Source organism: Sciurus vulgaris (assembly GCF_902686455.1).
Source record: "Sciurus vulgaris genome assembly, chromosome: 15".
Taxonomy (NCBI): Eukaryota; Metazoa; Chordata; class Mammalia; order Rodentia; family Sciuridae; genus Sciurus; species Sciurus vulgaris.
In genome coordinates this window covers 12,938,149-12,955,178 of record NC_136476.1, presented here as the reverse complement: position 1 = coordinate 12,955,178, position 17,030 = coordinate 12,938,149, and the positions used below count along the sequence as shown (strand labels likewise).

General features: G+C 37.1%; 1 protein-coding gene, 1 long non-coding RNA gene and 1 pseudogene across 4 annotated transcripts in view; 2 read left to right on the top strand and 1 right to left on the bottom strand.

The window, feature by feature from the left end:
* LOC306644828 overlaps positions 1 to 17,030 on the top strand; it is a 101,888-nt gene that overhangs the window by 5,761 nt on the left and 79,097 nt on the right. The window lies entirely within an intron of this gene.
* LOC306644861 (signal recognition particle 14 kDa protein-like) lies at positions 3,877 to 9,469 on the top strand (annotated as a pseudogene). The gene is made up of 2 exons: positions 3,877 to 3,962; positions 5,661 to 9,469. The product of its transcript is annotated as a signal recognition particle 14 kDa protein-like (transcript).
* Positions 11,192 to 17,030, bottom strand: part of CARNMT1 (carnosine N-methyltransferase 1) — a 39,909-nt gene continuing 34,070 nt past the window's right edge. For both annotated transcript variants that reach the window (XM_079112098.1, XM_079112099.1), the window contains exons 7-8: positions 12,092 to 12,195; positions 11,192 to 11,362 (exon numbers count right to left, since the gene is read on the bottom strand). In XM_079112098.1, the coding sequence (XP_078968224.1) occupies positions 11,261 to 11,362; positions 12,092 to 12,195 (206 nt within the window). In that variant the 3' untranslated portion in view covers positions 11,192 to 11,260. The remainder of the gene's footprint in view (positions 11,363 to 12,091; positions 12,196 to 17,030) is intronic.

Here is a 17,030-nt window from a genome sequence, read left to right as displayed (position 1 = left end):
ATATCACATGCAGTGCCCTAGAAATTTCCAGTCTGGGTATGGAAACAAGCATTGCAGTATGTTTCTAGGAGGATACTATCATCAGTAGTTGCCTATGTGGGGGGATATTGGGGAACAAGGATGAAAGGCATATGGAACACGTTTGGGCTACCTCAAATTATCTTGGTATCACTGGTGTCTTGTGGGTTACAAGTTTTTTCATTAGAAGTTAATACTCTGTTTCTGGCTTCTACTTTGGGAAGACAATTTTTCATGAGTTTCTTGCATTTCTTCATACCTTGCAAGCAGAGGCACTGGCTGACTTTATTCAACATTAGGTTTTTAGGGTTGTTTTGTACAATACAGAATTGGAAGAGAGAGATAATACACTCTTCAGAAGCACAGGGCAGGTTTGTTTATTGTCCAGTATAATAATGTCTTCCACTGGGGAAAGTCAGACATGCAAACTGCTTGCTCATTATAAGATTAAGCTTTCCAAAGCTCATTATAAATTATTAAGATGCCCAAAGCTTGGGGTTCCCTTCTGTAATATAACCCAAATGCATGTGCAGGCATCACCTGGTACTCTTGAGGTGTTCTGTGAGATTTAGGGCTGAGGAACTGGTATAGAATTAGTAATATTCTGGCTACTGCTATTACTGTATGCAGTAAACAGTCCTTTGTCTTTGACATAGGAGTCTTCTGTCTTCATTAATGAAACTATGGCAGGCTAATTTCCTAACTTGAAAGTAGGGTAAAATCTTGAACCCTTTCTCACTGACACCTTCATTCTCAGATAAATTGCCACATGAAAGGGCATGAGATCTGGTCTCATCAGCAGCCTCTGGGTCAGAGAGCACAATTTTGAAGCCTGGGGAGTTATCTCCTTGTGAGCAAGCTGTACCTAGTAGATAAATTCTTTTTCTGTTGGACTATTCTTTGGGTGTTTCCAGCCTCTCCAGAGATGTCCCCATATATATCAGTGACTATGTCTCTTTACAAAGCTGTCTTTTAACAAATAATTTTGTATTTGCCCTATTTTTTTTTTTTTTTTTTTTTTTTTTTGTGTGTGTGTGTGGTGCTGGGGATTGAACCCAGGGCCCTGTGCTTGTAAGGCAAGCACTTTACCAACTGAGCTATCTCCCCAGCCCTGCCCTGTTCTTTTACGCTACTTCTTTGTAATCCATACATATTTTTCTTACATCTATCAGAACTGACATTGCAGGGTACTTAAGTAACTCTGAAGAGGGACAAACCTCCAAAGAGAATGGGACATATGAGCTATTTCATGTTTGGCAGAGCATGAGAGGTGTACTGCCTTATAAGCTGTGAAGAAGGATCTGCAAAAATTTTATATTCCTGTAGATTGGGGGTTAGCATCTCAGTTTACAGTAACTGGAAGTCCCAATCACAAGTTATGTTTATACTCACTCATAAGCATTTTTCATGACCTTCCATTGGGTCCTCAAGGGAGAGACTTGGGGGCACAGTGGTCTTTGTTGAAGACTAGGAAGAACCACCCCCACCCTGGAAGGCATGAATATATAGAATAGCTGTTGCTGAGATGGAGGTAGGCACAAAACCCCACCTGTTTCCCTGGACCATTCTCTGCTGTAAGCAAAAGATTTAAGCCTCTGATGGAGGATCAACAATCATTTTCCCAGGACAGACACTGCTTTTGGAATAGAAGCAAAACTCAGAGTGAGGGGTGGAAACTGTCCCTTTCTAGGACAAAGGCAATGGATCCTTTATTTCTGGGAAAAAGCAGAAGCAAATACCTTCATTTTGTGTAGAAAGGTAGAAAATAATTTAATAGTACTGCTGGTGTAGTAGGAAATTCCTGCTGAAGACCAACCACAGATACATGGGGAAGAAGAATAGGACTGATGAGAAAAATCCAGTTCTGCAAGTAAGGCACACAGCCTGCCTAAGACAGAGCCGGGCTAGAACAGTAAAGATTATGGGACAATAACAAACAGTCTGAAATACATATTAAAAAGTCCCAGAAGAGAGAATGGGAAAGAATATTTGAAGAGTTAAATGGATAAAAAACTTTTGAGAAATGACAGAACACCAAATCACAGATCCAGCAAGCTCAAAGAACCCCAGAGTATCGAAAACAAACAAAACCACATACCCCTAGACACTTCAGACAAGCAAAAGCTGAGAGAATTCATTGCTAGAAGACCTGTGATACAAAGGAGGTTCTGCAGACGGAAGTATGATGCCAGATAGAAACTTGGATGCCCATAAGGAAATGAGTGTTTTGTAACAAATTATGCTCAAACTTGATAGTGACTTAAAACATTTTCTCAGTCTATGGGCTAGGAATTCACCATTGGCTTAGTGGCGCAGGGATGCCCCTGTAGTTACAGTCAAGGTGTTGGTGTGACTGTCATGTGAAAACTCAACGTGGGCCAAGGATCCACCTCCGATTTCATGTAGTTCATGTGATCGTTGGAAGAGGCCTAAGTTCTCCATGTGGGCTTCTCCCAGACAGGTGGTCTTAGAGAAAGTGGAGGCCACAGTGTCCTTTATGTAAAAATCACATCTTTTCCACCATATTCTATTTACTAGAAGTCAAGTGCTACAGCCCACACTCAAGGGAAGGGGAGATTAACAGAATTTGTGGACAGATTTTTAAAACACCATACCAGAAAATATTAAGAATGATAAACATGAGACATTTTTGTCACTTTTATTACTTTCAAAGAATTTATTCTGAAGCAAAAATATTACCAGTGTGTTCTGGGTTTTACTCTGTGCACGTAAGTAAAATGAAAGATGGAGGAGGAATTATACTGTGAGGTTTCTGTTACTGTACATGAAGGGGTATAATACTATTTGAGGGCAGACTAAGAAGTTAAACGTGTAAATCCTTCCTAAATCAGCGATACTTGTATTTTGTTGTTTTGTATAAAGATCTCTAACTGCTCTAACTAATAAGCTATAGTGGCGATGAAATCAGGAAAACACTGAATTCAAAAGGTACCAGAAAAAATGGGACAAGCAGAAAAGGAGCAAATGGTGGGTTTGAATTTAACCATATCAATAATTACATGAAAATGTAAGTAGTTTAAATATATAATTGAAAGACAGCCAGTTGGATAAAAAAGCAAGACTCAGGTATATACTGTTAATAAGAAACCCACTTTTTTTTTTTTAGCTATTTATAATTTATTTTTTATTGTAAACAAATGGGACACATGTTGTTTCTCTGTACATGGAGTCAAAGCATACCATTTGTGTAATCATAAATTTACATAGGGTAATGTTGTTTGATTCATTCTGTTATTTTTTTCCCTTCCCCCCCACCCCTCCCACTTCTCTTTTCTCTCTCTATAGTCCTTCCTTCCTCCATTCTTACCACCCTTCTTATCCCTAATCCTAAACCTAACCCTAACCCTAACCCTAACGCTAACCCCTCCTACCTCCCATTATATGTCCTCATCCGCTTATCAGCGAGATCATTCATCCTTTAGTTTTTTGGCTTATCTCACTTAGCATGATTTTCTCCAATTTCATCCATTTGTCTGCAAATGCCATAATTTTATCATTCTTCATGGCGGAGTAATATTCCATTGTATATATATACCACAGTTTCTTTATCCATTCATCAATTGAAGGACATCTAGGTTGGTTTCACAGTCTGGCTATTGTGAATTGAGCAGCTATGAACATTGATGTGGCTGTATCTCTGTAGTGTGCTGATTTTAAGTCCTTTGGGTATAGGCCAAGGAGTGGAATAGCTGGGTCAAATGGTGGTTCCATTCCAAGCTTTCTGAGGAATCTCCACACTTGCTTTATGACCGTTTGTCAGTGTGGGAAAACATTAGCCCCAACCTAGAATAGGCTCATGTAGGAATTCAAGGGGCGAAGGCCTTCACCTTTGCCCGGATGACAGCTCCTCCACAAAACTTCAGGGCTGTTTCCTCTCATTGCCCTGAGAGGGATAGCTGTGGACCCAGCAGGACGGACAGACAGTATTGGTCTTAGCTTGGGCTCCCACTTCCTCATCTTTGCTAGGCGTTCTGAGAGCACTGCAGAGGACCCCCTCTGGACATCTGAAGATGACATTATGCAATATAATGCAGTTATATTTGGACTGGAAGAGGCAGACTTTGAAGATGCTTTTTAAAATAATAGAATTTTCTGAAGACTATCCAAATAAACCACTATTTGGTTTTTATCTAGAATGTTTTATCCAACTGTGTATGCTGATGTGTTCAGACATCTCCCAGAACTGATGGAGTCCAACATACGATGTGTCTCCTGTCTTAGTATCGATTTGGTCTCTGGATGAATCAAATCCAAACAGTCCAGTCAGTAGCCAGGCAGCACATCTTTATCAAGAAAACAATATGAGAAGTTTCAGCCATAGTTAAATAAAGCTGGACTCTACCATGGTAGACAATTGGTCTTTTAATGCTTTTATCATAGTTGTATATAATTGCATCTTTGTAGAATGGCTAACAAATTTTAAGTGCTACAGGTTATAAGGATTCTGAGAAAAAAAATTCCTTTAGTTTGCTTGTGTTTTGTAAATTACTGTATAAATTTATAATATATCCTGTTTGTAGTTTTTCCAAGTATATAATACTGGTGTGTCATGATCGTATATACACATCATTTTGTAACCTGTAAGTCTATACTTTTAAATATTGTAAACCTTATTTTTGAATGATTTAGATTTTTAAATTAGAAAGAAGCATCTAAGTTTTATACATATTACATTTAAGACTTAAAATACATAACGTCAGCATGAGAGACTGTCAGTTATCTCCTTGTCTGTGGGAAATAGATTAATAAATGTCTAGTTTTCAATCATCTGATAGTTTCATTTTGAATTTCTTCCTTTCTCCTTCCTTCTCCCCTCCACCCCCACTCCTTTTTTTGGTTCTGGGGATAGAACCCAGGGTCATTCGACCACTGGGTTACATCCCCACCCCTTTGTAAATTTTTTTGAGATAAAGTCTTACCAAGTTTTGTCCAGGTTGGCCTCAAACTTGTGATCCTCTTGCTTCCCAAGTCAACTGGGACTACAGGGATGCTCCACCATGCCTGGTTTACTTCCAGTTTTAAAACAAGCTTACATTTCATCAACAAAGTCATCAAATTTGATTTTAAATACCAATTATAATCTCCAACTTTATTTTGAATATATTTACATTAGTTTCCATTAATTACAAACATGACCAGTTTCTGTCCATCTGTAATTAGGCCATTTGTTTCTTCATTCATTATTTATCATTTAATTGGACCTTTTGTGATTTCATCATTGACATCTCTACCAGAGAAGTCATGCAACTTTTGCTGCTTGGTAGCACTTTAATGAAGTAAAACCATAAACATTAACAAAAAGTCCCTGCCCTGTTGGCAGTGAATTGGTTGCATTTGAGTAAAGCAGATATTTGTGAGGAAATTTTGTGTAACTTATTTGAAAACTACCTTTTAATGCCACTGAATATAGGATTACTCTAGTAAAATGTTTTAACACCAGGGCCTGCTGAATTGCTTTCTCTTGTGGAGACATTGTCATTTCTCGAGCTGTTTAGAAGTTGGGCTGAATCTTTACTGGATAAATGTAGAACAGTATTGTAGAAAGGCAATACAGGCCATCCTATGCCTTCAAATTAAATATATAAAATGGAAAATATGTACTGATGGAGAGGGTTCCACAGCACTGCAAAGGTGCTGCTGGACAGCGAGCAGTTCCTGACGGAGCTGACCAGTCTCTTCCAGAAGTATCGGTTGTAGGCAGCATGTACATCACCTTGAAGATGTATGATGGTTGAACCAAACCCACACCAAAGAAGGGTTCTCTGGAGGGCTTTGAGCCCTAGACAAGTGTCTGCTGAGAGCAACAGATGGGAAGAAGAGCAGTACAGTGGTGAGCTCCAAAAAAGTAAGTGTCAGATGGCTTATTCAAACCTATTAAGTAACATGGATGGGCTGAAGACAGACAAAAAGAGCAAGAGTACAAAGAGCAAAGCAGCACAGTGAAGGGCACTGAATTCTCTACTTTTACCAAACCACTGAATTATTATTTTTCCTTTGGTTTCTAGTTTGACCATAAATCTAGGTTTCTAGTTCCCCCATTGTTTTCTTGTGATATTAGGGTTGATTTGGAGAAAAGAAAGGCTGCAGTGTTTACAAGGTAGTTTGTGGTAAAAAACTGGTTTATTTCAGATCTGTGATGCATGGTTGTATATTCCTGAATTATAGTTAAAAAGTCTCTGTAGTCACCTTGGTGAAGAGCAGTATATCATTAAACACCTGTTCCTCCAAAAAAAAAAAAAAAAAAAAAAAATGGGAAATATACAGGTAAATTCTGTTGAGCCTAAACCACTCAAAAAAAAAAAAAACCCACTTTTTGAAGAAAACAGGTTAAAAGAATGAAGCTGGGTGAGGTGACGCATGCCCATAATCCCCAGCTACTCAGGAGGTCGAAGCAGGAGGATCACGAGTTTGAGGTCACCATGGCAATTTAGTGAGACCCTGTATCAAAGTAAAATTTTAATGGAAGTGCTGTGGATGTAGCTCAGTGGTAGAGCATATGCCTAGCATGTGCAAGGCCCTGGGTTCAGTCCCCAGAACCACTCCCCAAAATGCAAAAACTACAAGAATGTGGGGACAGTACATGCAAATACTGGTAAACTCCAAATAGTTTAGTAATAGTACTGTGCCAGTGTCAATTTTGAGTTCAATTAATATAATTATTTTAAAATGCTGTCTCCAGGGAAGGTAGGGTTGGGTACACAGGGACTCTAGCATCTGTGAAACAAGCTACTAAGTTAGTTTGTAGCCAGGTACCGTGGCACATGCCTGTAATCCCAGGAACTCCAGAGACCGAGGCAGGAGGATCACAAGTTCAAAGTCAGTCTCAGCAACTTAGTGAGACCATCTCAAAATGAAAAACAAAAAAGGGGCTGGGGATGTGCTCAGTGGTTAAATGTCCCTGGGTTCAATCCCCAGTAACAACAAAAAAGTTAGCTTGTAAATAGGGTAAAATCAAGTGTCAGACTCAACAATTTCATTGATAACAGAATGCGGGACGTGGCTTTCTGGATTAGGAAGGACAAGCCCTGCACAACAGTTCAAGAATGATTACCTAGGATTTCAGTAGTGAACACTCTTATATTCACTGATACATGAGGCCGGGAAAGAGTTCCTGCTTCCTTCCTGTTAATGATGCTGAGCAGCTAGAGTTTAAAGTGTGAAATAGTAAAGTCATCCATCAATTAACGACAGGGATGTTATGAGAAATGCATCGTTAGGTGTTTTGTAATGCTAATAACATCATACTGCCTTAATACGTACACAAAGACAGCTACAATGTCACTAGGTGACATGATCTTATAGACCACCATCTTTCTCTATGTAGTCCTTCGTAGAATGAAACATTTGTTATGCAGTGCATCACTGTACCTTGATTGTTGTTCATTCTCTTCCAAGGAGGAAGATGATGGGATGTTTACGATAGAGTAGCAAGGCTTGGTGGCCCCAAATGAATAATAGTGTGGCTGTGGCTGCTGAAGCAGAGAGTTCCCAAGCTGAAATCAATGCTTTCAGCAATGAGCATTTTGCTGTTTGACACAGAACACTCGGTTATCTGAAGACAGAACTTAATTTGGTGGCCACTCAAAACCAAACGCCTGGCTCCTGCCACAGCCCACTCAGCTGGTAATGATGAGGCTTTGGGGGCCAGGCTGGCCAAGCTGGAAAACTGTAAGGCAGACCACCCATGTGTGCATGGACAGAAATCAAGGGTTCCTGGTGCTGGACACTTATTGGATGCTGGAGGTAGAAAGGAGGGAAGTAGGAGTGCTCAGGCATTGAACCTCCTGGGGACAGAGTCAATGGAGAAAAATGATGTGATGACAATCAAATTTCCTCCCCATCACCAATGCTCACTGTCTCCATGGACAGTTGCCTCTGTTACCAGGCACTCCCACCTTTGTCTCTTCGCAGCTATTCTATAGCATCTGATGTACACATTACATTTCTTGGCCTGTGTTCCTGTAGGCACCTTTGTTCCATTGAATAGCATTTGGACAGTGGTTGCAATGGGGGAAACAAATTGTGAGGGTCTCAGGACAGCCATGGAAAGCAGAGCTGGCATGTGTTGCAACAATGAATTAAAACAGGAAGTCAAAAGAAAAGTTAAGAGTCAAGGTTTAATCACTTGCTGAAATAGTGTGAAAACCCAAAAAAGGCACTTTCCATACTTCCTCTAGAATGGTGCATGGAAGTCAGGACATAATCATAGAGGGCCTCTTCTCACTGCTTAGGGGGCTCTAAAAAGGCTCCTGCTGTTTTGTACACAAGCTAGGGACAGGGAGAGGAGGAAGGACTAGAAGCGAAAGTGCCAAGCCAGAGTAAAGTGTTTTCAAGTCTTCTCTCTCACCAAGGAGGTCTCAAGAGAACCACCTGAGGATGGTCTGCCAGAGGCCTCAGTGAGTTCAGAAAAATAAACTCCAAGGATCTAAGTGCCCTTCTTAATAATGGCTGGTCCTGGAATCCTTCCTATTGTTTGCCTTTATAGTTCTTTTTCTGTAATTTAGTTGAACAAAAGATGAATATTCATCTTTTTCCTTGGTGGAGTCTAACTTCATTACAGTGAACTTGAATAAAACTAAGTGAAAACAATTAGTACAAAGCCTAGCATACTCAAAGGGCAAGTAAACATATTACTGACTTGTAGAAGCATTCAGAAGACTAATGCAAGGATTCAAAAGTATGTGTGCACGATGAATTAAAATTCCCATATTTATGGTTATCACTAACTTAGATGGAAACAACCAAGCAAATATTGTTTCGTAGCAATTGGCAGACTTTAATATTCAAGAAAAATTAAGTCCATCATACACATTAAAAATATAGGAAATTTCATGCAGACATGAAGCTTCCAATTCAGCCTTGTGGCAACTTTTAGAAGAATTACATAAATACAGTACACTTTGTAGTTCCCAAACTTCATAATTTTATACTGATTTATATTTGATATATCCCACCTTGCTCATTTAACACACCCTAAATCTGCACCGCTTTAGAATATAGGAGGGAAAAAAAAAAAAAAAAGCAAGCACACAGACCACGTTGAAAGCAATTCATTTGTGTTTCAAGCTAAATTAAGGAAAAAAGAATGTTAAGGCTTACATACTTTAGAAGCTTGGACTAAATTTAAGAAATACAAAATTAAATAAATCCTCCAGTGATACTTCTATTATTGATTGATACATTTTCAAGTTTAGAATATATATTAACTGCAAAAGCTACAAGAAAAAAAGTGATGCAAATTTATATAAACATTTAAAAATAATATTCATGATGAGGGAAAAATTAAAATAAATGAAATAACTAACTTCAGAGATAACTAAAATATATTCTATAATTTAGAAATATAGGCAACATTATTAAAGAATAAAACCTGATAGTAAAAAAAAAATTTAGGTAATAAAACCAATCCACCAGTGTCAACCTGTTTTTGCCTTTGTGAGAAAAAGATTTTGTTTTGATACAAGTTGTAAAAAATACTAGTCAGTAAATAAAAGGCATTTTAAAAAAATTTTCAAGAACAGCATGCATTTCTTGCTGTTCAATGGATGTTTTTAAATACTTATGCTCTTCTAAGTTTTTTTCCCTTAAAAAAATAATTCTGGGGTGTTTTTCCCCCTTTACAATTAATTTCAAGTTCATTCATATAGGTAATGAGAATTCTTACCAAATAAATGTCTGCCAAATATTGAGGGAAACAAAAACAACATAGTTTTATTTTGTTTTCAAAAACCTCAGGTTTCAGATTTCCCTAAGTTGATAAGTCAAATTAGCTGCATGAAACCCTATCCTGCACAATGGGAGTAAAGGTAAAAAGGCTCCCTGTTTCCAGAACCCACCCCCCAACCAGAAAGATGTTAAATATTCAGTAATGATTCCCACAAACTACAGATAAGAAAGGTCTAAAGATTTACAATTAAGTTTTCTTATCAAAACCATGACATTTATGCTACCAGCACATTAAGTCTCCCTAATCCAAAATGCCAAAGAGATAACTTAAAGCAATCATAATCATCTGTGAAAATATTCAATAATAGTTCTTTTCTCCAAGAAAAGGTTAAAACATTATTCATCTTTGATTTCCAAGCTACTGGAAACAGAATAACAAACATTAAAAGAGAAAAAAGAAAAACTCCCTCCAATAATGATCTGCTAGAGGTAGTAATTTACAGCAGCATATATAATGTTTAAGCTCTATCAGGGAATAAAACTGGTGTTAATATGAAATTACATGAATGCCAGCTGCTCAGAGACAGACCATGGGTAGTAATTTTTATCCCTGAATTTCATACTCAAGATTTTCCATATTAATACCATTATGACAGTTTTTACTAGTATATGATTAACTAAAAAAGTGCTTGCTTTCATAATCCTGATAATCTAAAGAAAACACATTATTGTAAACATCACACTGACAAACCTTATTCACTTCTAGTTTGAAATCATACATTTCAAATGGGCAGATTTTTATTTTCCAGTATCCTAGCACTACTTTTAAAAAAGGCTTTTGTGCCTTATTTAGAATGTTGAGATCCCATACATTTCAAAGTGATCCATGATGAGTATGCTTTCATAAAGTGTTTCATTTAGTGTGAATGAAGACTTAATTTGTTACACTTTACTGACCAGTGATAGAATTAAATTTAGCATTTCATAAAAATGAAATGTCTGATTCTTCTATAAATTCAGTTGAACTAGAAAAAATAAACTCAACTAATTTGAGTGAAAAAAGAATAGATAGATACGTATTTTATGTATAGATCGCTCATGAAGAAAGTGAACAAAATTGCAATTCCAGATGTTGAATATAACAGGATCCTTAGACTTCTAAAAATAGCATATGCAATGCACATAAAACAATAAAAAGGAGATAATCATGGACTTCAATACTATCATTAATATGGCAGACTTGCGACAGCTTCATGAAGACACTGGAGATCAGGTTTTTACTACTGAAAGAATTCTGGGCTTCAATGAAAAAGTATATGTGAAGATTATTTCCTCCATTTTTACTTGTGTAATACAAATCTGCATGGCATAGTATATTTCTGAAAAAAGCAATAGACATTATTAAGAAAATAGACACTATTTCTAAATTTTGTTAGGAATAAGAAGGCACCACTGATTTGAGGTTGTGTCCTGTCATCACCGATAGTTGATTTTGAGTTGTTTATTTCAGCATTTGTTCTTATTAAACTTTTCTGGGTGGTATCACTTAAGACCATTATTGTGGCTTACGGACCACAAACAAGACACATTCATAGTAGTATTTCATCATAGAGAGATCATTCACAGTATATGTTGACAATACAGATTCTTTTTCCACCTGCAATGCAAAAATGATGATGATGATGATGATGATGCTCATAACAATCCCACTAACAAATTCTGAGCACTCACAAGTAGTAGGCATTATTAAGCCTATCAATTTATTACATACAGCTACCCCCATAAGATTAGTACTATCACTAATTCCACTTTACATAGAAGGGTCATATAAGTGGCTCAAGGTCAAACTATGAATGTTGGAACTATAATTCAAATGCAACAGTGTAACTCCAGAGTTTGAACCCTACACTACTATAATACATTGCTTTTCTTTATTTTTAACAAATCTGTTGGTTATATTTTAAATGAATGGAATACTTCTAAGTAACAACTAAAAAACAATAGCCAAAGTATCATAAAATACACATGATAAAAACAGGTCAAGCAGTCCCAAGAATAAAAGAACTATATTCTTTTTACACTTGCCTTCCCACACTTCTCCTTCTACTTCTCCAGAGCATGGTCTACTTGGTATCTATTGGTAAGAGTTTACCAAGTCCAACATTTTAACTCAGCTACCACTTAATGAAAACCTATTTTGTAAGGAATATAGATTTTCCTTTATATACCATTACCCCAAATCCTTATAATCTTGAAAGCTATATTATCTTTACTTTCTAGATAAGAAAACAGGAAGATTAAGAAGTAAAGCTAGCAACTGCCTATCTACATTCCTGTTTAAGGGTTTTGGAAATTAAAATTTGGCAATATTTCATCCCATCCTTACCTCTACCTGGAATCCATATTGCAGAACAACATTTTTTATATCCTCGTAGCTCAATTCTATGGAAAGTTCATTTGCCAAATTTTCAAAATGGTACAGCAGAGGACCTGTGTGTTAAAGATACTATGAATGAATAACTTGAATATAAGCTTGACTAGTAGCTATGTTACACTGAATATCAATCTCAATAAATTGAGTAGTATATGAGACAAACATGAAAAGGAGAAGACCCATTTTATTTGCCAAGGACAACTATGTAAACCTCTGAAACTCTGGCCCAGTAACTAGTACCTAAGGGCTAAGCCTAAACTCATGGTGATTGAGTCCCTCTGTGTATATATGCCTGGCAGTGGGATTATTTGCATCATGGGCCTTTGCCTGAAACTAGTTAGTTACAAAAGGAGTAGCTGAATCAGTTAATGCCAAGTCTAAATTCCAAAGGCACTATAATTGTAATCCTATAAATAAATACAAAACTGCAGTTTCAAACTAGTTATCATACAAAAGCAGTGAAGGATTCAAGCTAACCTGGGTGAGAGTGTGGAGGTGGAGAGAAGTTATTAGGGAAGGCTTCCCGGAAGGAGGAAGTGACACTAGATAGTTGGCTTCTTAAGTGCATTGTTCATGCCCCAGCTCTAACATCTACTAACTGTGTCTCTACAGGCAAGTTACCAACTCTGCTTCATATGACTTTATGTGATATAACAGGCAATACACCTGTCATGAATAAGGCACTAAGTAAAAAAGAGCTATCACAGCTATTTTTAAACTTTCTCCACTTTACTATTCTAATTCCAGTTAGTCACAGAATTTCCATGTGATTCAAATCAGGATTTTCCAATCTTTCAATCTCTCACATTTTGCCCAATTCATCAGCTTCATCCAAGGAAACTATCACTCAACACTACTGTACCTGAGATTAATCTGGACCATTTTTTTTTAACTTTCATTAGACTAATTGTAAATCCTGCATCCAGTTCTCTACCCCTGCTTTTCACCGTGTAAGCAGGGGTTCCTTTTATCATGGGAGATAAAAGGAAAAAAAGGACAAAGTTTCTGCTTCCAATGGGCTTGCCTACTGTGGATCATATTTAGGGTTAAGTCCCCCCACATTTTTTTTATTCCTACATAAACCAATAGAAAAAGTTATCATGAATACTATTTAACAATGTTAGTACTCTTTCCAAAAGATAAAAAGAGTTTCCTAACAATTTCCATCAGGCCTAAATTTCTGTCATTAGTACTAGTAAAATTAATCATAGTTAAACATCTACCCATCATCTGTTGTGCCCTAAACTATCCCAAAGCCTTTTTTAAAAGAAGGTAGAGCCTCACAGCAAAGCCTTTCCAGCTTTTATTTTTATTCATTTTTGATTTTGGTACTGGAGATTTAACCCAGGGGCACTTTTCCACTGAACTACATCTCCAGCCCCCCACCCCCATTCTTTTTTGAGGCTGTGTCTCACCAAGTTGCTTAGGGCCTAGCTAAACTGCTGAGGTTAGCTTTCAACTTGCCATATTCCGATCTTAGCCTCCTAAACCATTGGGATTACAGGAATGCACCAGCTTTTAAAGCTTATGCTGTTCCTGTTCCATTAGAAGCCTCTGATAACATGATTTTATTATGTGTACATTTATATACTACAATGATTCTTACATACCCAAGCCATATTTTACCTCTATTTATTTTGCTTTCCATCTAGAAAGCTCCATCTTTCCAATTCAAGCTTTTGCCATGCTTCAAAATGTTCCTGCAGTTCATTCTAGTCTTCAGCCCTACTGCTCTTCCTCAATACAGCATATCTTACAATTCACTTAATGCAGTGTTGTACTGCTCACTGTAATTAGTACTGTTTTCTAACTAGGTCACAATCTAAATGTCAAGGAACATGTCCTAAGTTTCTTTTGAATTTATTGACATGCACACTGTTAAATGTACAGCATAAGCATCTGTAATTTTGCCAAAGACAACAGTTGTGATATATATTTTATCTCCACACATTTCAGCCTTTCCCTTACAAAGATTTCTTGAAAATCAGAGAATAAACACTTTACTGAGTTAATCTAAACTGCTAAAATGCTTTCCAGAAGAGTTGCAGGTTGACGTTCCTTACCTTGGGGCTAAAAGTGTTTTGGATTTTGGAATATTGAATATACATAATGAGATAGCTTAGGGAGGGGACCCAATCTGAACACACATGTTGAGGATTAAATCTAGGGCTTCACACATGCTAGCCAAATGCTTTACCACTAAGCTATACCTTACAACCACTGAAGGTATAACTTTATGTTTTTAGTGCGACTGCATTTCGACTGTGATGGTTATACCAAGTCAAGGTGAAATTTTCCATTTGTGGTATCATGTAGGTGCTTCAGAAGTTTTAGATTTTGAAGCATTTCAGATTTTTTGATTAGGGATGCTCCCCCTAGAAAATTTCACAACTACAATGATGAGTACTTGTCTAAAACCTTAATAAGCAGTGGGAATACAGTGGTACAGTTACTCTGGAAAATGGGTTGGTATTATTTGTGATATTTGTGGTATTATTGTGTTATAGGGGAACTTTTGGGGGTAATGGAAATGAAATGTTTGCTATCTTAATAATGACAGTGGTTATATGGTTATTAAGTTCCCAAAATGAATCAAACTATGTATTCAATAGGGAGAATTTTATTATTATGTCAATCATACCTCTGGGGAAAAAAAATCTGACTTAAAACCAATGTTTTTTTTTTTTTTTTTTGGTACTAGGGATTGAACTCAGGGGCACTTTACCACATCCTCAGCCCTATTTTGTATTTCACGTAGAGACAGTCTCACTGAGTTGCTTAGTACCTCACCATTGTTGAGGCTAGCTGTGCACCACCGTGCCCAGCTTAAAACCAATTTTTAATAAACAAAATATTTGCTGATTTGATTAGGGGAAAATGCCAGGCCATATAAGTAACATGAATTAGCATTTCCTTAAGTTTTTCATTTCATTACCTAGTTGCCCATTCTTTAAATGAAGTTTATCACACACCTATCAAATATCTGGCACTGAATATATAAAGATAAATAAAGTATGGACACACTTCTACAAGAGTTGTTATTTTTTTTTTCAATTCTTATGTCTCCTGATATTCTCTTTAGTAGCTATAACAGAAGGAACAAAGATATGTTTTTACTTGGTCATAATTATAAGCTCATGATAGAAAGCTGAAGTAACATGAAAAAATATAAAAACAGTCAAACTGATTTCTAAAGCACTCACTGATAAACACTTGAAAAAGTCCTTGCACTTTTCTAGATGTATAATGTAAGATATCACATACATAGTTTTGCATCTTACACTTCATTAGGAAGATTTCTCTATTCTGTTTATTATTTCTAGAAAATAGTTTTACTCTTCTGCTCTTAAAAATGCAGGTTCTGGCTGGGGTTAAGCTCAGTGGCGGAGCACTTGCCTAGCATATGTGAGGCACTGGATTTGATCCTTAATACCGCATAAAAAGAAATAAATTAAAGATACTATGTCCATCTACAACTAAGAAAAAAAATTTTTTTAAATGCAGTTTCAGTCCAAGTTTTTGCTGAGTGTGTCTGACCATTAATTTATAGTCTTTGCCTATAACTGATTATTTTCCTCTGACAGATTTCCACAAGTAAAATTAACTTAACAAATGTATCTACTAGTGAGTGTCATTACATAATAGGCTGGATGACAAATAATTTAGGCTTTCTGGGCTATATACCGTCTCTATCACTTATATGCATTTCTCTCCCCCACAACTCATTAAGAATGTAAAAAAACAGCTGGGTGCAGTGGCACACACCTGTAATCCCAGTGGCTTAGGAGGCTGAGGTAAGAGGCTCACAAGTTCAAAGAAGCCTCAGTAACTTATCAAGGCTCTAAACAACTCAGTGAGACCTTGTCTCTAAATAAAATATTTTTTAAAAGGGCTGGGGATGTTGCTCAGTGGTTAAATGCCCCTGGGTTCAATCCCTGATAGCAAAAACCAAAAAACAAAAAACAAACAAACAAAAACAAACAAACAATAAAAAACTATAAAAACATTCATGGCTGATAGGGTCATACAAAACAATATACTTAAGATCAAACTTATAGCACAGACAAAACAGCTCCCTTCAATGGATCACTAGCTTACCCTAACTTAAAGACTGCCTCAAATTCCCCTTTATAAAAGCATTTTATAAATTGGGTTTTGTGTGAATGTGTGGTGCTGGGGCTGGAACCCATGGCCTCATGTATGCAAGACAAATGCACTACCACTGAGCTGTCATCCCAGTCAAGGATTGTTTTGTTTTTCTTTGAAACAGGGACTCACTAAGTTTCCCAGGCTGCTCTCAAACTCGCAGTCCTTCTGCTTCAGCCTCCAGGTGCCCACCATGCCCAGCTTGCATTTTATAAGTTGATAATCCTCCCAACCCTGATTTGATGCAATTCGGGCAGTGTTTTCCTCATTATACTTCCAATGTAGTTAGTCAGGGTTGGAGGGTAGCTAGCAGTTACACTTCTCCTCACATATGAATGTAATGACATTCTAATATACATAAGACTAAAATCATTCCCAGGGGATGGATACACTCTCAGTTTACACAGAAAATTAAGCCCCAGATCCGCATAGCTGAAGTCAAAACCATGAGAATGTTATAAATTTACCAATAGAGACATTGCTTTATCATGTCTCTTGGGAGCCACTTTCCCTGTGACACCTGAACATTATTTGTTCCCTCTTTCAAATTTGGAATAATATATTCATTCACAAACGTAGCAGTCACTAAATAGCTGCTACTTCCCAGGCTCTGTCCCAAGAGACTAGGAAACATTAGGTCCCTGTTCTCATCAAGTCTAGAGATGATGGGAAGGCAAAGGGAAGGAGGCAGAGGCATAAGACAGAAGAAAGATCACAAAAGGTATTATACATAATCTTTAAGAAT